Source organism: Arvicola amphibius, chromosome 6, assembly GCF_903992535.2.
Source record: "Arvicola amphibius chromosome 6, mArvAmp1.2, whole genome shotgun sequence".
NCBI lineage: Eukaryota > Metazoa > Chordata > Mammalia > Rodentia > Cricetidae > Arvicola > Arvicola amphibius.
Window position 1 is genome coordinate 51,561,400 of NC_052052.2, and position 23,853 is coordinate 51,585,252.

General features: G+C 42.0%; 1 protein-coding gene across 6 annotated transcripts in view; it reads right to left on the reverse strand.

The window, feature by feature from the left end:
- Fggy (FGGY carbohydrate kinase domain containing) overlaps nucleotides 1-23,853 on the reverse strand; it is a 368,123-nt gene that overhangs the window by 304,454 nt on the left and 39,816 nt on the right. For all 6 annotated transcript variants that reach the window (XM_038332750.1, XM_038332754.1, XM_038332751.1 and 3 more), the window contains exon 5: nucleotides 3,969-4,057. In XM_038332750.1, coding sequence (XP_038188678.1) covers nucleotides 3,969-4,057 — 89 coding nt within the window. The remainder of the gene's footprint in view (nucleotides 1-3,968; nucleotides 4,058-23,853) is intronic.

A 23,853-nucleotide genomic window follows, 5' to 3' on the forward strand; every position in this document is an offset into this window, starting at 1 on the left:
ATCAGATACATTCTAAAGCGGGGAACCCCACAATACTCAGGACCTATATGCTTCAAGGAGAGCAAGATTACCAAAACAAGAAAGTTCTGATAAAGCAGGACAGTCAAAGGAAGCCAAAAAGAAGTGCCCAAACGATGCCGTATTGTGGAACCAAGAATAGCTGTTTAGGTTAAAAATGAAGTTGTCGTGTAGCGAATTACACCTGCATAAAATCTTCTACCTTGGAGGGAAGCTCATGATGCAGGGTGTCCCAAAGGGTAGGGGCGGGGTGTGAAACATTCTATCCTGCAAGGAAGCTCCTTAACCTCAAAAAGCAAACTCAGAGGCTTCAGGAAGCCCCAGAAACTGACTAGGTTTCCTAGGATTCTCCCTCTCCAAGTGTATATAAGCGGTAAGGACTGCTGAGAGACATTCTCAGACACACTAAACACATAAAACTCAGCCAACTCAGATGGGAAAAGGCAGAAACCAACTGAGCTGCCTGGAAGACTCCAACCTGTCAAGTTGTCTGCAAATTATGCAGATTTGGTGAGCTGACATCCATGCTAGGGAGGGGTTTTGTGACACAGCTGTTTTTGAGTGATTGAGGTTCCTGTAAGTAACCCATCACTGACATTCCTGTACGGAACTAGCAGCAAACTCACTGGCATCAGTTGGAATTTGGTGGTCTTTAGTTGGTTCTCTATCTGAGAAAATAATCATTAGCTCTTATCTCCCAAGAATAGTGTCACCACTATATGAAGAAATCTGATCAAAGAGCATAGTCAATGATATGTCAATATCAGTTCCTTAATTATAACAAACACACCATATACTAATATATTAGCTACAGGAAGTTTGACATCTGGCATCTGAGAACTCTTTGTGCATATACACAATATTCCTGTTAACCTAAAACTATTTTCAAATGCTTATTTGAAATTATAATTGAATTGATAGAACATACTTATAAATAATTTATGGAATATCATAATATAGTATGATATAATGTAACACGATATAATAATATCAGCTTTCTCAGCTCTACTAGGTTAGACAAAGTCAGTTCTCTAGACAGCTACCAGTATCCATCACGTCGGTCCAGCTGCCCAAGCTGGTCACCAGGAAGCTTACAAACACAACCTTACCAAAAAAAAAAAAAAAAAAAATCTTCTACAAACTTTTGGCATTGACACAGTCACTGTATTAATATTTTACTTTATTTTTATTTTTTAATATTTTAATGACTTTTGTGGTTTTTCTTTGCTTTGTTGTTCATTTTCTTTTGTGCTGTGCATTGATCCAGTGACTGGTGGCTATGTGCGTGTGTCTGTGTGTATGTGTGTGTCTGTGTGTCTGTCTGTGTGTGTATAGCCATGTTTTTATTTCATTTACTAAAAATCACCTCAAATCTCTTTAGAAGATATATACATAAAAATATGTGAAAGTATATGAATATATTTTTGTCTGATTATGAACAATTTTATTATTCACATTTCTGACTAACCATTTCTCATGATCTGAACAGTTACCCACTCTGTGGTTAGAATATGGCAAATTACTAACATATTCAATTTCAATTCTTAAATTGCAAAATAGTACTAACACCACCTGCTCGAACAGATGGCTGCTGAGTACCAATGGAGTTCCTTTTGTCAATGCTTACCATGGGTAAAAGAAAGGCCCTTGATGAAGGATAACCATTTGTTATTATTATTATTACATATTATTATTATTATTATTAAAGTAGCAGTAACTCTTTTCATTAACACAGTAAAAAGGGAAGACGTGAATTACAAAGCAATCACAGGCCCAGTATTGATTTTCTCAGTGCATTTTGGATGAAAACAACAAAATTCCAATTTTTTTCAGAGGAGAGAAGGAGGAAGAAGGAAGCAGAACCTTCTTACACTGTTCTTGCCAAAAACAAGCGTGTAACCTTAACACCAGGTGAAACTCAATCTCTTGTTAGCCTGCAATAACAGAAAAGAAAAACACCCTCTAGCTTTTTTGGCGCCCACTTCATCAAAGTCACCCAAAACAAGCACATGAATGAGCCAAATGAACACCAAATCTGAGCCTCTCCTTGACTTGTTGGGTGCCAAGTTCCTGTTCTGTTGCCCAGATTTCTTTTGGCATTGACACATTCCATTCCAGACCTCATCTCCCTTGTTCTGGGGATGGGACAGACAGTAAGGACTTTTGTTTGCAAACGCTTTGGTATTTAATAGTACACGCTGCATACCTATCCACAGTATCTAAGCCCTACTAACTACAAGCGGATTGACAGATGAGCCGTGCACACTAGGCCTGCAGAGACAACTTATCTACTACAGATGGAGCATGGGAAGACCATTGGGACTTCTGTGCACTCCATCAGAAACTTAACGCAAAGACTCTGCCAGAAAGAAGAAACTAGACAACCAATTATTTTGAAACCAAAAAGCCAACTTATACAGCTTTATCTGTCCTCGCCAACTGCTTCTTGTCTTCAGAGGTTATAGTCCAGTCCCTGACTCCTTCTCAAGTCAAAAGACCCATCATTTTCACACATCCCTTTGATGGTGTGGGATATTTGTACACCGTGTAAAGATGCATTGTTGTGATTGGCTTAATAAAAAGGTGAATGGTCAGCAGAAAAGCAGGAAAAGTTAGGTGGGGCTTCTGTACAGAGAGAAGAGCTCAGAGGGCTGAAGCTAGGAGTGAGAGACTCCAGCAAGATTTGGAGTAAGTCAGACTTCCAGAATGGAGGAGAGGTAAAAAAGCCCACATGGCAGAATTTAGATTAATAGAAACAGGTTAATTTAAGTTATAAGAGCTAGTTGGAAATAAGCCTAAGCTAAAGGTCAGGCTTTCATAATTAATATTAGATCTCTTTTGGGGGACTGGAGGTCCCCAAATAAAGTCCAACAGAAAAGTCCACTTACACATTGAAGATGAGATCAAAATGACCATCACTTTGTCATACTGAGGTTTCACTTTGTCATACTGAGGCTCTGTCTTCTTACCCACACACAGCAGCCACAACCTCGTACTCAATGGGTATTTTGTAAAAGCACTCTCAGGTGGCATACGGTTTACTTTTAACACTTGTAAGTTACTCAAAAGCAACCGGTGACATAACATAGGTGCTGCTGGAGTTCGGATAATTCTAGTCCATTTCCATAAAAAGCGATGCGAGTTCACAGTTCCTGCACCTAGTCAGCATCCACCCCCTTGTGGGAATTTCCTACCCTAATTGCTGAAGTGCATGTCTTTCCCTCTTTAATGTACCACCTAGAGGGCAACTTCAGAAACAGCTGTAGTTGATGGAGGAGAGTGATCTGTCTATGTGTTACTTTCATTGGTTAATTAATAAAGAAACTGCTTTGGCCCTTTAAGAGAACAGAAAATTAGGTAGGTGGAATAACAGAACAGAATTCTGGGAAAGAGAGGGGAGACGCTTCAGGCAGTCGCCATAGTGAGTCGCCATGCTTCTCCTCTCTGAGATGGACGCAGGTTAAGATCTCTCCTGGTAAGCGACCACCTCGTGGTGCTACACGGATTACTAAATATGGGTTAAAGCAAGATATGAGATTCAACCAATAAGAAGCTACAGATAAAGGGCCAGGGATCAGGCAGTGTTTAAAAGAATACAGTTCCCGTGTAATTATTTTGGGTAAAGCTAGCCGGGTGGTGGGACACAGCCCGCCGCTCCATCTACATATAGTGACCTCTGAACTTTAACATCTCCTTCCAGTGTGTCTACACTTAATGAATGGCATCCACCTTGGATACTCATATTTCCAGCAAGATATAGGGAACAATGGGACTTGAGCATATGTAGTGGAGGCAGAAGATAGGTTCAAGATGTTTCAAGTATGCACAATCACGTGCAGATGTAAAAACAGTATGGCCAGTCAAAGGGAGTTAAGAAAGCAATATAGAGAGAGAGACACCCAGGGGGGACTGGAAGAACACAAATAAAATCCAACTTGTAATTAACATACCGTGCTGTGACACCTGTCGCCTTCCATGATAAGAAGTCTGGGAGATCAAAGAAATGTCCCGCCTTGTCCCAGCAAGTCTCTCTCAAGTTCTGCCAAATTAAATATATATTAGAATCAATTATGAAGTTTTTTTTCAACTCCTCTCCTCTTTCAAAAATGTTTCAAATTTTTCAAAACAAAAACAGAGCCAACAATGTTCATGAAAACATCTGTTCACAGGCTTTGGGGAGTGTGGTATAAAAGTAGTATTTATACAGGAAAGAAAACACGGCAATTATTGACTCTTTCAAAGATGATCCTGATTTTCCTTTCGTTCCCCTTCTGCAACCTGGACAGGGAGAAGACACACTGCGGATATACAGCCCAGCCTCCTGGCAAAGGCGAGAGGATGTGCACCACACAGTAAGAAGGCAAACAGCTCTGCCCCAGGGAGAAGCTGCGCTGAGGACTCAAGGAATCGAAGTGTGCCTTGCCAAGGAAATTCCCCACATACCAACTGGTACCAAAGACGACTCAAAGAAGTTGCAACCTAAGCCACTGTGCAGGCAAATCAAGCAACTGCCGCAACCGTTTTAAATATGTATTTCATTCCATATTGCCAAATAGCCAGATTTTGTTTTCTGCTGGGCTTTTCTTTCCTCTACCAAATCTTTGCAGACTACCTGCCACTCAGCTTGCTATGTCTTCTTGTTTTTAACTAGTCTTTGTTACAAGACACTGAGAAAAGGAATTTATCAGAAGCTTGGGGTATTTGAGGGAATGTAAAGGGAATGATCCCTGCTTCAAAGAAACGTACTGTGTTGTGCCCACATGGTACAATTAAAATGCACAGAGCTACTGGACTGCTAAGTTTGCCCCTCCCGTCACTCTGTGTGACGGTGCCAGTTAGATTACGATGGGCTTTCCACCTGTGTGACTTGCCTTCTCCGAGCAGTACCAAAGTGCTAGAAATTATTACATCAATTTTCAGACATATATATCTTGCTTTTACATATTCTTCTCCTCAAAGTCTTGGTTTTTCCTGCTTGCTGGAAATCCATGTCGAAGCACTGTCTCAATTACAGTGTTCTATTTCATGAAGAGCATCAAAGGGTCAGACGTGAAAGTCTCAGCATCACAGCCGTTCTGTTACCATGTATGTGAAAGCCTCGCTTAGGAAGAAATGGGTGCAAATTTCTCTTTACCTATCCATACATCTTAACATCAAATAAAGCAAAACTTATCATTTCCAAAATACGCCTAGCACAGCTCTGAACTTGCATAACCCCGTGCACTCAACAAGTCACAACCAGAAAGCAGTGGCCTTTGAAATTATGTGAGTCAAACTATCAGTATGCCTTTTGGATATTCTCGAAAACATTTCCATGCACTTTGTGGTTGCAACAGTTGGTGGTCAGAGAGAAGGCAGCCTCCTTCCTTAGTTCCAACAATGCAAGGCCCGTCACCATGCTTCAAATGCCAAACCACTACACACCCACTTCTAGTCAAAGCCAAACAATCACCCTGAGCTGAGCAAACAACCACTCCTGTTAGGTTTTATGTAGGGTTACTAACAACCCTACATGATGCCAGTCTTCTGCCCGGAGTCACACCAATAGCTGCCGTGGACAAAGACAGCCAAGTAGAACATCTCTGAGAGAGCGTCAAGGCTTTTGGTAATGTCCTGGGGGTAGGAGTGAGGAACCCACAAGCGTATCCTCCTGAGGTAGACCAGCTTTGTAGATCAAACCCAGAGACCCGAGTCATCCTCTGAATAGAATAAGGAATCAAAACCAACACGCTGGAAAGCATCAGGCATCTATACAAGTAACATCATACAGACTGAGCAGGTTGTATTTAGATGTTTAGGAATATATATACATATATAATAGATATATGTAAAAACATTTAATGAAAAAAAATAAGCCGTGAATCTGAAAGAAAGCAAAGGTATATGGGAGTGTTTCAAGGAAAGAAAATAGAAGAGAGAAATTATGCAATTATATTATAATCTCAAAATATAAAAGAAAACTTAAAAACAATGCACATGGGCATGGAAGAGAAATGAACAAATAGTCCCTGATTTCTGTACAAATACAAAATCTGTGGATTGGTCAACATAGAGAAGGGGGAAGGATCTGCATAACACTGGTGTGTCTGGAAGCCTGAGAGTTATTTGAGAGACTGGCTGGCTCAGAGGTTTCCATAAAATTCTCCCATAGAGCTTTGGGATTTACAAGGGTTTTACCATCAATTGCCATACTGGCCCATATATATTTTTATCTAGTTTTATGTGGAAATTTCATTGTCCTTCATCCTCCCAGTCGTTGAAGTCCCAGCCAAGGACTTAATGAATTAATTATCTTCTTGTGTTCACTGAACATTCATTAGGGCACAGTGACCATCCTGTTCCCTCCACAATGTACGACACTGTTCCCATACTCTGTCTCCCTTGATTCTTTGGGCGATTCAAAAAGGAGAAGGCAATATATAATACTCACATCCAAGGATGTCGGGACTGAGGGTTCGACTCCAAGAGTTTGTCCCTAAGTCACCCAAGGCGTCTGCTCTAAGGTGAGTGCTCATTTCTTGCACTGTGTAGCAGCAGCCATCTTGGCTCTTGGCAGAGCTGTGGGATTGAGGCCTTTGGAAACATCTTGATGAAGCTTCTGCCATTCTTTACAAGAGGGGAAAACGACAACTCTAAACTATTCTGAAAGAATCTCAGAAATTCTAATTTCAATCGTGGATAACTTGCTTAACTTCTGTGGACCTAACCAAACCTCCACGCGTGAACAGTCCAAAGGTTAGAAAGTGGAAGCTCTTCCCATAGGCCAACTTCAGCTGTGTCTCCTCCTGAAACATCTTAACGCTCTTCCCAGTAGGAGCCTCTGGTGCTCTCCTCCACACACCAAGGAACTAAGAAAACCGAGTCTTTTCAAGAAACAGAGCCTAAGCAGTGAACTGGAGTGTGTGAGCTGGCACTCAGGGCCCTGCCTTCCAGTAACAGCCTCTTGAGCTAAGCAATCCATCGGCTTGAAAGCAATCAAGGGGAACAGCTCGCCCGTTCTTATTTATCACTTCATAAAACCACAGCACTGCTTGCGCAGAGGCTACTCCTCAGAGCTCACATAACCAGAGCTTTTAGGTCTCACAGAGGGCGGGACTGGAAAAGTTATGCCCAAGATTCAATATCAGGAATCAGGAGATCCTTGAGCAGAGGAGGGAGAGTCATCCTGATGCCACTGTAGTGTTTCTAGAAGTTGTTGGGTTTCTGCCCCCTTTCTAGTTGCTGAGGAAGATTATAGGGAACAATAATAGGAAGGGCACCAGAATGCAGGGGCTACATGAGGAAATGGGGTTTAGTTTATTATTAATTGCAAAGAGATTCTATCTGGGTTATCTAAGGTGTATAGTAAATGAAAGAGAGGTACCAGAACGCCCTAACTTCACATACAATAAGTGATCCTGCTTGTACACTCCAAGTTACACACTGTTCATATATTTCTAGAACTATCCGTGACAAAACAAAATTGAATCCTGACGCTATATTCAAGTTTTGAAATTCGAACATGGCCTGGCAACCCAGAGAGGTGAGGTATTTCAGAAAGCCCAGTTCTCAATGTCATTCTCAAAAGAAACAATGCCAAAAACATGAGGCAGTCAGAAGTCCACCCAGGATCCTCCTGGGATGAAAGAAACTATTGTGTGCCGCAGACTCCCATGCACAGACAGGGAGCAAACACCGACAATACTTCAAGGCAGGCAGGCAAAGAAATTGGGATTTGTGGCACCAGAAGCATCTTTCTACAAACTAAGATCCAACAATTCCTTCCTTTGTTGAAAACATCCGATGACCTCTGGCCTGCAGTCACTCTCAGTCCTGGGCCTGCCTTCTGGGCCTGTATCTGGCACCTGGGCCTGTATCTGGCACCAGCTTACCCATCGCGATTCTTAGGATTTCCCTCTAGAATCATCGTCCAGGCTTCTCAAGTAACCTTCACTCCACCCTTGAGCCTTTCTATCCTTTTTTTTTTTTTTTCAATTCCTCAACACATTCTGGTTCCATGCCTCTGTTTGGGCTGTTGCCTCTATGTGGACTGACAGCTCCACTTGTTCTCCTTCTCAGTCTTCTATACTAGATGTGAACCCACTCAGAAGGACTTCTGCTGAGGGTCTCTCTTCCCTCACTGAAACCGCTTATACTGATTATACACTCACATGCCCAAATCCATCCTAAAAATGACAAATTTCTTCTCGAGGGCAAAGGACAAGTCTAACTCATGGGCAGAAACAGGAAAAAAGCTTCCGGAGATGTGACGAACATAAAGCTAGACACTGGAGCTGGAGAAAGATATGAGCAAAGGAAAGGTAATTAAAAATATGATGTACGACAATAATGTAATGAGTCTGATACCAAAGCCTGGTGAGTCAGCCTCATAACTTTATCACAGCATTTTGTGTGGTCATATATCTGTCTCTAATGACTAATTATAGACAGGATTCAGAAGAGAGAGGAGGCTTTGGGCCTGGGCTGGCTAGCACATCCTCCACAGGAAGGAGACTTTATTTGGAGCCCAAAGATGAAATAAACTGTATCTATGCTACTGCTGAAGAAACCATCCAAGCAACAAAGACCTGAGCTTATCCAGCCAGAAAAGGATTTGTCCTGTCATACATTTGTAAAATGAAATAATTCCACTGTACAATAGATTTTCAGAGGCTCTATTTATAGGTATCCTCTTCTTCCTCATCTACCCCAGAGGTGTTGTATAGAAAGGTAAACTAGCACTCCACACTACAGTTAACGTCCTAACCTAAGAGTATTACCATCGGCATGGCAACTGACAGATTCATCAATGATTACTTGACCCACAAATGTGACACTACCATGTATATTTGGAAATAAGATTGCAGATCAGAATGTAAGCAATATGGCATCTGGCAACCCTGAGTTTGTCTGCTGTCCTTACAACTCCCAGCTGCGCTCCTTAGAAAAAATAATCTCTCAAAAACTATTTCTTCAAATCTCATACTACTGTCACCTACCTTAGGGATAGTGTGCACATTGTATAAGTCAACAAGAGTCTCCCAATGCTGTTATCCACCTTTATAGTCTTCAAAGCTTTTTATATGCGTAATTTTATATAATATGCACAATCCTAGAAGGCAGGGAAGCAAGAAAAGTAACCTTCACTGCACAGATTATTAAACTAATGCCTTAAAGGACCACAACATGGCAGGTGAATGAAACACCAGACTCTGCATCTTTAACATCCATCTAGTGCGTATTCAGCCTCCACTTCCTCAAATTTTTTTCATTTCTTTAATGGAGAAATGCCTGAATAGGAGAGATGCCTATCACCTAGATGGCAGATCTGCGGCTCAGTGCTCTCACTATGGAGGAGCAAGGGAGCACAAATGTGAAGAGGCTTGGAAACATGAAGTGTTGGAATAAATAAGAATGGAGAAGGTGTAGACACCTAGGAAAAGAGAGAGTGACTCCATAGTTCATGAAGTAGACAGCAATGAAGAAGGTGTGGACAGAAAGGAAATCAAAGATCAACTCCATATTTCATGCTGGATCCTCCTGCTTTTCTCCTCACTGCTTCCTTGTCTCTTTTATGAACCCTTTTCTTTAGGGAATCTTAAATCTGGATGCTCCAAAGGATGCACACGACAGCCACTTAACTCACTGCTTACAAGCTCACTGGGAAATCTCAATTAATTCCTTGACTCCAGAAAACTTCAAAGTAAAACCAGCTGAATCAATTCCAATACAAACTCTCCTCAGATATGTCTTCTGGATGTCCCACTCACTTCCCAACATTCCAATCCAGAAAACTTGTTATCTTCCATAGAAGAGATTCTTCCTCCTTGATATCATGTCTGTTGCCCAAAGAGGTCTTTTTCTGTTTCTACTTCTCTGTGAATCCTCATGTCCTGTTATCTTTCTGTCCAAATATCAGTTAATTCATGAGCAGGTTTCCATCTTCGCATCTGGGTGTAAGATAGAGCTTTTGGGAGAAACAAGACCAACCATGTGTGCACGTGCATATGCAGATGAACTCAGATGCAGTCATCACTGAGAACTCCACTCTGGTGTTCCATACTCCATGAAGCTGCACTTAAGCTTCAGAGCTGGATGGTCCAAGAGTGCATGTACCTATTGCTCTACTTTCGTTTCTGCTGCTAAGATCAAATATCCTGACAAAAAGGAACGCAGGGGGAAAGGGCTTTTTTTGGCTTATGATCCCAGGCTACGGTCTATCATTTGGGGAAGTCAAGGCTGGAACACAAGCTGTCCATCACATCCACAATAAGAGCAAAGACTACAAGCCCGTCCTTCCTTGCTGCTTTCGCTCAGCTAGCTCTCTTCCCTCTTATAGTCCAGGGCCCAGTCCATGAAATAGTACCACCCATATTCAGGGTGGGGCTCCCAACACAGTTAGCAATCAAGACAACCCCCCGACAGACATGCCCATAGGTCAGTATAACCCAGACAATCCTCAAGTAAAATGCTGATGGTGATCCTTGTTTGTGTCAAGTTGGAAATAAAGCCAACCACCATACCTATAGTACCTGGTGAATGTCCCTATCTCTGCTCTGCCCATCAGTTGCTCAGCGTCTGCCCTTCTCATTACACTGAATCTCCTTGAAGACAGCACTATGGCTTCCTTGCAATCTATGCCAAGGATCTAGAACTCTATATGATGGCACAGATGATGAGTAATGCTAGCTGAATGAAAGAATAAGTGAATGGATGGGCAGAGATATCCTAACTAAATAACAGTTTATGGGAATGAAAATGAGGGATGAATGGGCGCATGAATGAATAAGGACTGTCCTCGTTTCCTTTTTATTCCATTCAAGCTAATGGCTTGTCTCAGTCTCTTTCAGGCGCAGAAATATATTCTAGCCAAGCCTGACTGCCAGGAAGATAAATTCTCTTCTCCGGGTGAGTAGGTTTTTTTGGAGAAGTTTCATTTTAATTGGAAAATGGATTCATTCACTTCCTGGCATGGGTTCCTGGGTCAGTGCAGCACCACTTACATGGCTGCCAAGCACCAAGTGATGGGGGGCGGGAGGGAGGACTGCAGCGGGAAAAGAGCTGCCTTAGATTGGAAGGCCTTAGGCCCTCTGAGGATAAACAGGTATCAACTCTCATCTAGCTCAAACAGATAACCTTCTTTCCCAAAGATCTTTCCACCTGAACTTTTTTCATCCACAAACTTTAAAGAGTGGGCATTCTTAAGCATTCTGTGAGGGCTTCCTTGGGCATACATAGCCTTACTTATTCATTTACGCAAGAATTAGAGTGCTTGACCATCATTTCCCGCTAGGCATACGCAAAGGCCACAACTGATAAGTTACTTCATTGGTCAAGCAAAAGTAGTAGATGAGAATGTCATAACACACCCCCATATGATGGATCCACAGTTATCAGACCACATGGAAAATATCTTTTCTAGGAATACATCTTGCCTGGTTTTTCAAGGGTCCTTGAAGAAAGTAGCAAACGCTACAAAGGCTCTGTGGCTAAGGTATGACAATCCTAGCTTATATCTGGCCCCAGAATTCCTGGCACATGGCTGGGTATCAGCCAGAGCTGTAGGAATCTGTTTCATTGCCAGTATGTCTTTTAGGGGAAAATACATAATAAGAACTCTAAAGATACCGATTAATAAATTATAGTCTCTTTCTAAAAAAGAGCTAAGAGTTTAGCAAGGGTGACTGGGGCTCCTCACATAATGTGAGAGCAGCAAGGGTCATGAACAAGATGGATATTTACTTAGTGTGTGCCAAGATGAACACAAAAAAACATGTATAGCCTCATAATAAACCCAGATGACAATATCATGACTTAAACATTGCTGCGAATGAAGAACATGAGACCCATATGCATTAGGTGACTGTGAGAAACAGCAGAACTATTAATAGCTTAAATCAAGGTTGATTAAGGATAGCCAGACTCCAAAGATGGGAAAATGTGGTAGAATTAGCATTCAAAATAATTAATCCTTTCAGAAGTTCACCCTGTATACTAAGTGTTGCTCTAAGCTGTTTATACTTGCTTATGTGGCCCTTCAGCAGTCCTATAATATATTCAGTAATATTACAGGACATCAAATTAAAATAAAGAGTAATTACATAGGTTGTCAAAGCCAGGACCCTATGAGGCAGCATTAGAGCTAGGTGTGCACCCTTGCTGTCTTGTTCTGGAGGCTATGCCAGAACTGGGAGGTACAGCTAAAGAGGAAGCATGGAGATTATTGCATTTTTTTAATCATTTAAAATCTTCCTTTATTTTTATGTATTTTGTACATCTGAGCACCATACATGTGAAATAACTGCAGAGCCCAGGAAATGGAAGATCCTCTAGTGCTATACCTAAAGATGATTGTGAGCTGCCATGAAGGTGCTGGAAATCGAACCTGGGTCCTCAGAAAGAGAAGTCAATGCTCTCAGCCAATGAGCCATCTCTCTAGCCCCTGATCACAAAATCTCAAGCTGGCTAGGTAGAAGAAAGATTCTGCGTATGAAGTGCACCAGATGATTGTTGAAGTTCTAAAATATTTCATTTATAAAGCATAGAATCTGTGTGACCATAAAGGAAAGATACGATCATGAGTAGGAAAGAGAGGAAAGGGACCACATACAAAGTAATATTGGATCTCAATATGAAGGGAAGGCAAAAGTGAGGCAGGGGAGATAGAAGGGAGGACCCACCGTGTCAGAGACACGGGCAGCAGTGAGAAAGACTCACTAACTGAACCCATAAATGAGGAGAAGGAACAGAGAGAGGATCAGTCAGAGAGGCTTTTCCTAAAGTCACTAAGAAGTCAGAGGGGGATGGGAACTGCCCAGCCTCCCTGAGTAAAGGATGGTGGTGCATGCAGCTCTAGGACAATTGGGACAGCAAGCACCAGGTGGAGATTCTGGACGCGAACAGTCAAGAGGAAGGAGGACCAGTTCCCACATACATTTTTGACAAGGAGATTGGACAGAGAGCAGAGAAAAAGGAAAATGGAGGTAAAACAGAAAATCTATAGGGAGAAAATGGGCAAAGGAGATTAAGCAGGAAGGAGACAAAATAAAGACAAAAGCAAATGGACAAAACGCCAAAGGGAGGAATGGGTAAGGAGGAGGAACAGGTTAAGCATGAGATGTAAACACAATGCAACAAAAGTAACTGCAAAGCAATGAGAGAATGTTAAAGGAAAAAAGAAAGAAAGAAAAAGGAGGAAAAAATGTATGGGAACACAACAATGTCCCCGATGAGACAAACCATAGAGAGAGAAGGACAAAGGCTGCCTTGCTCTCAGTCTGCACACGGTCTTTCCTTAGGATGGATGAAGTCATGTCTGATGTCACCGTCTCTGAGTCAAATGCCCCTCAGAGGTGGAAAGGGTGATACCTCATACTGACTCCTATCGCCGTGGACACGAAGGGCTAACTCCCTCCTCTTCTGCTTAGAAGCACTGCCTAGCCTACTCTCGAATTGTATGGAATAAGGAGAATGTCTTCTCTGCTCAGAAAGGATGCTGCAGCCATGAGAGAGCATAGAGCCTCTTTGGATTTCAGGCTGATGTCCTTGTAGTGAGGGAACTGGAAGCGAGTGGCAAACATCTGCTGGCTTTTCTCTGACTGTGGCTACTGGGCAAATGGAATCTATCCCATGATGTTCCAAAAGGAAATTCAAACCATATAAACAGCCTTGCAAGGACCTCAGTGAACTCGGCGCTTTTCACCTGCTTGACAGATCTCAGTTCATCAAATGCCACCACAACCATTCGCAAACTCCATCACCCCTAGTACTCATGACCCAATTCCAATTCATCCCCGGGACAACTCCCCTGTTCCTGAGCCCTGTGAACTAGAAACTGCACAACTTGAACACAATGTGAAACAGAACCCCAGCTCTCCCACTCAGTGGCTACAGCACATGGGGTCCTCTTAGCCTATCTCAAATAGGGATTGAGGGGCGGTTCGTGTTCGAATGTACTAGTGTTATTTTGGCAATATCCTACTATAAGTTTCTAGTGGACTTTTCTTCATCTTGTTTCCAGGTCTGAAGAACAGAAAGGTCAAAGAGGTCAAAGTCTACATTTCCTTTTTACAGTGACTTGTTTGGGATCCCACTCTACAGATTGCCTTGATTACTTTTGCTGTGGTTCAGATAAGTGCCCCATAAAAGTCCATAAAACTAAAGGCAAAGGTATGGTGGCCAGGCCATGCGTGATTCTGCTATAAAGCTATGAGACTTTAGGGAGGTGGGTCCTCAAAGGAGAAAGCTAGGGCATTGGGGGCTGGCTGCTAATCTTCCTTGATTAAATAAATAAATAAATTACTTTTAAAGAGTTTCACTATGCATATACGATGGGGGTGTACATCAGCATGCAGGTGGCTGCAGAAGCCAGAAGCACTGGGCTCGCGCTGGAGCTGGATTCCAGGCAGTTGTGAGCTGACTGACATGCGTGCTGGGAGCCGAATTAAGAACTGTACACACACTTAACCACTGAACCATCTCTCCAGCTTCTCTTTCAGCCTCTGACTACCAGGAAACAGTTTTCTCTATCACATTCCTTAAATGATATGCTGCCTTGCCACAGGCCCCAAAGCATGAGCCAAAATATAATATATGTTAATATTATATATTGGATTATATATATATATAATATATATATATACAATATATAACATATTAAACAGGATCTCACTGTGTAGCTCTGGTTTATGTAGCAAAAAAGGAATTTGCTTTTTTTTAGACCAGGCTGAGCTTGAATTCACAGAAATCCTTCTGCCTCTGCCTCCCAAGTGCTTTGATTAAAGGTGCAAGCCATCATATCTGGCAATCTCAGAAATTTTTATACAAGCAGAAAGATGACTAGCATACCTTTAATATTAATTTTAAAAAGAAAGTTCTTTTTAAATTGTTTTAGCTTTGAGAATAGCTTTTTTCATAATGAGGGTTTATTTTGAAAATAAAAATTTCATTTTGCCATATACTAATGCCATCAAAATAAGAAAATATTCAGTGACAGCTTTCCTGACCAAATGGCTTACAGAGCTTTCTAGGGTAGTCATATGGAAACTAATGAATGCCTCTGATTTAAACCTAACCAAAATTATAACATTACTATGGTAACTTTGTTATATAGTGTTAAGAAGCTTATAAATTATTAGCTCTACTAAAAATTACATGCATGCATTCTTCCTAAAAACTGTCTGTAAACAATAATCAACTGTTTTGTTATTATCACTATCACAAGCAATCAAGAGTTTGCTTTAGTCCCTCTGATACACAGTATTGCCAGGGACACCATTTCATAAATATGAACATCAGAGCCAAAAGTACATGAGCTGCTTAAATCCTGCAGTCAATAGGAACAAAGACTGGAGGGAAACATTGCCATGAATCATGGACCCACCTCCTAAAACCACCACCCAGCTGCTATTTCCCAGAGCAGGGGACATGTTCAATAAATACTTATACAGTGGTTCACTCTCTCTCAGGTCTCTGGGAAAGTCTCTCACCAGCCGCACCCCTCAGTCAAGGCCAGACCACATGGCTGCATACCAAGACAGCTGCAAGAGGCATCTCTCTGATGGTCCCTAACTCTCCCCACATCTCTCACAAAATGCCAGTGCGGAAGGAGTTCAGAGGTTATACGCATCAGTTTTTCTCAAATGCCAAAAGCATGGTGCCAGTCCATGGAGAAAATATTTCACTCATTAGTGGTTAAGTAAAATTTACAATAATAATAGAAAAATAGCTATTTTAGTAAAATTACGAACATTATAAATATATAAGCAATTATTTGGTAAAAAGGGAAACTGCATCTCCTAATTGCTTTCTTTGCTTTAACTTGGGTAAGTTACCATACTCTTCAACATATCATTACTAAGGGAAAAACCATCCATCATACAGTTTAGACCCCTTAGCAATGCCATAATGAAAAACAGACCAGGGAGTACAGTGCAGCCCTGACTCAGAAAGTACTCTAATGACACTGGTATGCATACCCCTTTGAGTCTGAAGACACCAACAACTGAGACCAGGAAGCCCAGAAGCCATGGTAAAGTAGCTCCTTTGGGGGGTGCAGTTATGGGCTCAACAGCGTTTCCCACTAAGATCAGACTTTCCTACACAGGCTCCACCCAAGTCATTACCCCTACAGGCTGCAAGACACAGAAGATTCCCTAGGAACCCCGATCAATCTTGCCAATCCACCAGCAAAGTAGCCGCAGCTCGATGCCCAGAGACAAGCTTTAGGGTCACAGATGCAGAATCCTTTCAGGGCCCCGGGGACTGAGAAAGGACAAGGGACTAACTGAGCTATTTACACTCTATTTACACAAATTTGGGAAGAGTGTAAAGGAGAAGAGGCAAGGTTTGTAAGAGGTCTTCACATGCCCTGGGGATCCTAAAAGGGTTTCTGGGCTGGAATTTAAAGAGGAAAAGGAAACTGAAGGCCTACCTCTCAAATGTGAGACTGTAAGTGGGAGTCGAACTTTGAATCTAAAATTTGGAGACATTCCCACCCCTCCACCCAAAGGGTAAGGGTGGGAGGGAGAACTATGATTGGAATGTAAAATGAAATTTTAAAAAATTAAAAATCATAGTTAGAAAAATTAAAAACTGGAAATATTAGTAGCTTTTTTATTTATAGTTCATATTTACCTTAAAAATTCACAACAAACAGATGTGCTACATGGGATCCAAAATGTTCAAATAAGGAGAAGTGTTTCTCTAATTGTCTCACATGTGGAATACACAGAAGTGCCTTGATTGATGAAGGTTAGAGCTGGACAAACTAGCCCTTACGACTTTTGTTTAAATCCAAGTCTTACATTCAGTAATGCAGGCTAGGAAATGAGTGGTGCTTAGCATAAACAACGTCGCAGGTACGTCGCAGGTCAAACTTCTAGCACAGGGATGAGGGTGGCATTGGTGGAGTGGGGAGGCTTGAAAAATATTAACAGAAAATGCAAGTCTGTATTCCAGCATTAGCAAGGTAGCAGGTCACAAAGTAATAACCTATCTAATTATTTCATCCTTGGCTTTTACATCTTCAGAGACAAAACTAACCTTTTTCTCACTGGATGTTCACAGGAATAAATAAGAAAGCACCGTCCATATGAATGAAGCTATATGCAGGTGTTAATCATGTCTGTAGTCAAGCAGCATGTATTCAGTATCTTATAAAGGTCTTTAATTTTTCAAACTGCTACCTGGGTATAATATCTGAGCCTACTTAGACAGAGCAAGATGCACATTGGTAGATACTTGGATACCTAGTGAGAAAGCAGCGGGTAACTGTAGAATCTGAGTGTTCACTGAAAAAAATGCATCCACTTTTCTGTATGTATAAAATTTCTATTTAAAAAAAAATCCTAGGAAAGAACGGCTTTCACATTCTCTTGCTCCAGGTCCTAGAAATTGGAGTTCACTGAGGTACAGAACAAGCCTGGCTCCCTCCTGGCCTCTCCGTCAGGCTCAGGGCTATGTACGGGGTAGTTAGCGAAAATCTAAATCACTGAATGAATGAATATATTATTATATGGCAGAACAATGATTCTCATTGCGAAGGCAAGAGGTGGGAGCAGTAAAACCAACCAAGATCTTCAGAGAAGTGAGGCTTACCACTGCAGAAGAATCTTCTGTTTAATTTCATTTTATTTTTTGGACTCTGGTCTTCTGCCTCCTGAAGGAACATGACTGGCCCTGGGCCTCCAGAATCCCAAGGTGAAAGTTTATATGCATGACAACTGCTTCCTAAGTGTCTTTTTGACTTCCTACAATAGGTGTCATATGTTTTAGCTACTGTGCACAGAGACCTTTATTAAACTCAACAAACCATCTATTCATGCCAAATGAGCATCAAGCCACCTTTCTCTTATCTCCACTCCTAGAGGCAATGGACATGCATGCACAACAGTTAAGAAACCAGGCAGCAAGCTAACTGGGCATGTGCTCTGAGTACTACAGTGTAGTGGTATTTTGTCTGTGCTCTAACAAATAAAGCTTGCCTGAAGATCAGAGGGTGGAGCTAGTCACTAGTTAATCACAGAGGTTAGGCAGTGGTAGCACACACCTTAGATCCCAGCACTTGGGATCTCTTGCCTTTGATCCCAGTTCTTGGAATGCACACACCTTTACTCCCAGCAATAGGGAGATAGAGACAGGAATATAAGGTGGGTGGAGATAGGATCTTGAGCCTTTGGTTTGAGGGTTCAGTAGAGGTAAGAGGTTTCTCTAGTTGTTGGCTCCTTTACTTCTCTGATCCTTTAACTTTTACCCCGATATCTATCTCTGAGTTTTTATACTTAAGACCAATTAGAATTTGCACTATACTACAGTCGTCAGTTTGCCTGGTCAAGAGACATGGATTCCTTCAATTAACATTTACTGTGTTTCCAATGCCAAACACCAGGCTCAGCTCTGGACACTCAATAGTAAGAAGAGTTCTGAGCCCTTCTCTGGGAACTAAGAATCCAACAAACCAAATGAGGAAGAAATACAGTGTCACAGAAAAGTAAAATAAAGTCTAAAAGAACTTCACTGAGACCCTATCCTCAAACCTGATAGGAGAAGATGCAGAGACCCACAGCCAAATGTTAGATGGAGAGAGAACACAAATTAGAGATCTCCATCAGGTTCCTACGCTTGGAGCTCAGGGAACCCCATGGAAGAGAGGGAGCAAGAAATGTAGGAGCCAAAAGGGCCCAGAGTACCAGCAGAGCATGGCTCACATATTTCAACTGGGAAGTGGCAATCATGGAGCCTGCATGGGTCTGTGTCAGGTCCTCTCCATATATGATATGGTTACTAGTTTGGTGTTTTGGTGGGACCCCTGATAGTGGGAGTGGGGCTATCTCTGGCCCTTTTGTTTGCTCTTGGGACCCTTTTATTCCTGCTGGGTTGCCTTGATGAAGGAATTTGTACTTAGTCTTGTTGTGTCTTGCTATGTCATGTTCAGTGAATGTCCTTGGAGGCCTGACCTTTTCTGGGGCGGGGGATGGATCTGGAAGAGAGAAGAGGTGGAAGGATAATGGGAAGGACAGGGGGAGGGGAAACCAGTTGAGATGTATTGAAAACAAAAAGATAAAAGATTTTGGGAGGCAAATAAAGTTAGAAAGGGATTAAATCTGAACCCTGACTGAAAAGAAAAAAGAAATGAATATAGGTCAAAGACTACCAAAAGCCATAAAGTAAAATACACAAAGAATACTATTACAGGAATAGCTGGCATTTTTTTAATATGGCTAGGTAAACAGATGAGCAACTTTTCTTTACCTAGTGTACATTTTTCCATCATCCTGTTCTACTATAAAACTAAGACAGAACTTATATAGCATAAGTCAAATATGTAAATTGGAATAGGAGCTCAGAGTACAGGGTTCTGGCCTCCTTGTTCTGTGTGTATTTTAGGACAGTTTACAACAGAAAACCCTGGAGAAAACCCATCAAGCACCCCAGGACAATGGACACTACCAGATTCAAGGTTCAGATGCTGGGGTATCTGATCCTGACGCACAATGCTGTGGTACAAGCATTCTAGAGAAAGACTTTTTTGTTTAGCAGAAAAGTTTTAGCTTCTCCTGTAGGAAAAGGGGAAGAACTTGTGGGGGGAGGGTGTACTCATTGCCAGAGTGCAAGGGCATAGCAGAGAGTTCAGGACCCTCATCTACTTCCTAGAGCCTGTATTCACAACACTTGGAAGATAAGTCCCAGACTTGAGTAACAGATCTGAAACCAACGGACAGGCCCTGGTAGAAAGGATAAATAATCCTCTAATCATCATTTCCCATGATGGGAAAGAGAAAATAAACTTAGATTGAGCATACAGAAGATCTTTACTTTGGAAGGATATGCTCAGCAATCAAACGTGGCAATAATTCAAAACTGAATGCACACATCCATACTCCCATGTATATACTGTGTTATTACCTTGAGCTACTCAGTGGAGCTCCAGATGCTAGGCAGCACATGGGTCAATCAGGTACAGTGCAGTGTAATAGTTCCCAAGGTAGGGATAACACAAAGAATGTTACACAGGACACAGAAGAGGGCCCTGGTCAACACTAGATGTCCAAGGTCAAGAACGGCTTCCAGGAGAAGGGGAATCTGAGTCTTAGGCAATTAGTATGTATTCAAGGAAAGAGAAAAATTATTATAGGTTTGCCAGGAGGAAGGGAAAAAACTAAGCAAAGACCCAGAGGTGTAAAGAATCTGGCATGGAATCACAGCCAATGACCAAGGAATTCACCATCTGGAGAGTCTTTCCATTGCGCTCAGTGTTTGTTATAGGAAAAGTAATGATGGATTCCTTGAACGAGTTCCCACAGCCTGGATCTCAAATGCAAACGCCTGGAAAGGAGGGCTGGAAGGGGAAAGGATTAACAGTCTGGGTGGGGACCACTGTGCCAGCCCCTCCAGCAGGGCAGGCCTTCTCAGACCAGCCACCCTCATGCACAGCTATGTGATCCTGGAACTGTCAGCTTTTTTCTTTTTCCAGATATGCAGAAAATCTAGACTTTTATGAGAAATTGCTTAGTCTTTAAGTATTGGAAATATTCAAAATTGCTTTTTTTCCATATACGGTGGATCGAACAAAACTTGTCTAGGGGCCTGCCTCGGTCTGTGGGCTACCATCTTATGACAAACAGGGGGGAATAAATGAATGACTTTTAAGAGTAAGAAGTAGGGGTGCTGGTTAGAGCCTAGGCACTCTGGCAGGCTGAGCCAAGTGACAATCTGAAAGTAGCTCATGCCCTTCAGGGATGCCATGGAGGCCTTCTGAGCCTTGGTTTTCTTAGCTGTTCAATGAGATGAAAACAATGGAGCTTACACGAAATTCCTCAGTGATATTTAGGGAAATAGGTCCAAGAAGAAAATAATTCCCCTGTCGAATAACCAAGTTCTATCAACCAAAAAATCTGGCTGTGGTTACAAGGCTATTTTTTTTTCATGGGGAATTATCAAGAAGCAAAGAATGAAATTGCTATTCCCACAGCCAAGGATCTAATCAAGGACAGAGCTCCACTAGTGATGCTTTCCTTCTCTGCAACTCATCTGTTCTCTGTATGACTAATTCCTCAGAAGACATATATTTAGGAGTCTGTGCATTCAATATTTTAATGTTTTTTCTCTCTAACAATCCAGTATAGGCTTTACTGTCACACAAATACTTACTATCTGCCTAGCATAGCATCACACCAGAACGGGTTTTTTTTTTTTTTTAAGTCACAAAACAGATTGTGTCACACCCTTATTTAAAACCAACCAGCCGTATCTTACTGCTCCTAGAATAAAGTTCAAACTTCAGCCCTGGGCTCCAAGGCTGCGCATGCTCTGGTCTGGCCCCTTCTGAGCACACCACAGCCTGCTCCCCACCTAGCTCAGAGGGCCCAGCGCTGCTAACTTCCTCAGCTGATTTCATGAGGTGAATTCCTTCCTGCAGGGAATGCAGTGCCTCTTCCTAAAAATCTCATCATTCTGGTCCAATTAAACCATCAAAATGAATCCTAAGCTGTCTACCCCAAATCCCTCACAGCATTTTCCAGAAAACAAAATCACGTATATACATACATACATACATACATACATATGCCTTCATGTCTATTTTCTGCCTCTGTAAACTAGATCTCCAGAAGCTATCCAGGTCCTTCACCTCTTTTATTTACCTGGAGATCCCCAAATCTTAGCACAGTGCCTATCACCCAGGGACCCTTGCTAAAGGAAAAACAAAAATACAAGCCCACCACCAAGTGCTCACGGCTTCGGAGCCTCTGAATTCTGCCACCTACAGTCTTTTCCTGAACTAGTTCATGGAGAGCATGGCAGAAACAGTGGGGTAAAATGGCAATGAGCCCATATTCTGAATGGAAAATGTCAAAGCTCAAACCTCAGCCTGAACACTTACTAGCTGAGTGACTCTGGGCAATCTCCATGTCTCTGTACCTATTTCCTGACACATAAAAGATGATATTTACTTCACAAATAGTTGTAAGGATTAGATGAATTAATGGGAATAAAAATGCTTGCAAGTACTAGATATGCAGTATCTCAGTAACATTGTATACTCACTAACCACTGTTGGCATCTAGTTCCTGCCTCTGTTCTCTCAGCTTGGCTGGCCTATTTCTCTTCTGATCAGACTAATTTCCCAGCAGCAGAGCCTCCTTTGGGACATCCATACAGGCTGATGCAGGTGCCTACAGAATATGGGTAGAGAACAGAACCCTAACAAAGCTATTGGTTTCTTTCCAGGCCAGAGAACATAAATCATTTAACTCTTTTGAGCTTCACCTTCCTCATCTGTAATACAAGAAAAATAAAACATACTCCACAAGAGTGGTGTCATAATAAAATGATCGTTGCAAAATAAAATGTTCATAGCATGGGGGCTGGAGTTCCTGGTCAAGTTTAGGGAAAGAGGGGAAAAGATTCTCACTGATTACCTGGTCTAGGCCGGGGCCGGCTGTCTTAGTGCAGGTATCACACAATGACTGGGCCAGTCTGGTCCTTTCCTGCTTCTTGCTTCCTGCTTCCTACTTCCTGCTTCCTGATTGTCACTGACAGCCTCACATGCTCACTTAACCCCTAAGCAATAAGCATAGTCCTCATGAAGCATTCACTATATATAAAAGCCAGCTCCATGAGGAAAGACATTCTAATGTTTAGAACTCTCTCAGTCACAAATAGCATGTGGCTGAAGTGCCCTTCCCAAGGAAAAAAATAAATAAATAGAACTGCTGAAAAGTGAAGTGACTTTGTAAATATCCACTGCACAAACCATGTTCCAAGAATCCCGTCAAATTAAAACAATTCTCCAAGGCTAGTATTATCACAGTCCAGGACTCTGAGGCTTCAAGATGTTTGTTTAGCTTTTCCAGAGTCCTACAGTTGGTTAGTGGTATCAAAGAGATCTATACACGACATGTCTGGCTTCAAATCCTCAACACCTTTTGTTGTCATTGTTGTAGAACTGTGCTGTGTCTTTCAAAGTTCCTCAACCTCTGTATTAGCTCCAGCACCTGAGCAGGAGAAGAATTAGGACTGCATGTGAACTGTGAAGCTACCCTAAGGAAGGCAGCAGTTTCTAAGACTGTGACTTTAGAGATGAAAAAATGGTACATATAAAAAAATGAACATATATTTTATCTTTCAAAAAGTTCCATGATTAGAATAAACCTTAAGATAAAGGGTTTATGATATCATCAAGAAAAATGGAATAATCAAGGCAGGAATAGTACCAACAAGAGGTGGCAGGCCTCTTATTTGACAGAAAGAACCAGATCAGTGGTTCTCAACCTGTGGGTCGCAACCCCTTTAGAGGTCAGAAAATCCTTTCACAGGGGTTACCTAAGAAAACACAGAGATTGACATTATGATTCATAACAGTGGCAAATTCCAGTTATGAAGTAGCAACGAAAATAAGGCTATAGTTGGGGGGGGGGGGAGTCACCACAACATGAGGAACTGCATTAAAGGGTTGCGGCATTAGGAAGGTTGAGAACCAACGGACTGGAATTTGGAAGTAAGATCTTTCTGATGCACAGTAGAGTTTCTTTTCAACATTTCTACTACTGCAATGCACTCAACTGGTACTTCCCTCAGATGGCAGGAGCCTACCACTCCACATCCCAACACCCAGGATCCGTTCCGGCCTCTACAGGGGCCAGGAAAGGCATGTGAGAACCAACTAGGTCTAATTAGGTTCTGAGCAGGAACCGACACTCATTTCTCAGTGCACCCGGGAGCAAACAGAAGTATAAGGAATGGATGGACATGGAGGGCTGAATGATTTGTTTCATGCTCTGGGGACAATGGCAGGACAGGGAACTGACTGGAAAGCCAGTCTGCAGTCTCTCCAGGCGTCCCAGAAAGGCCAGCTAC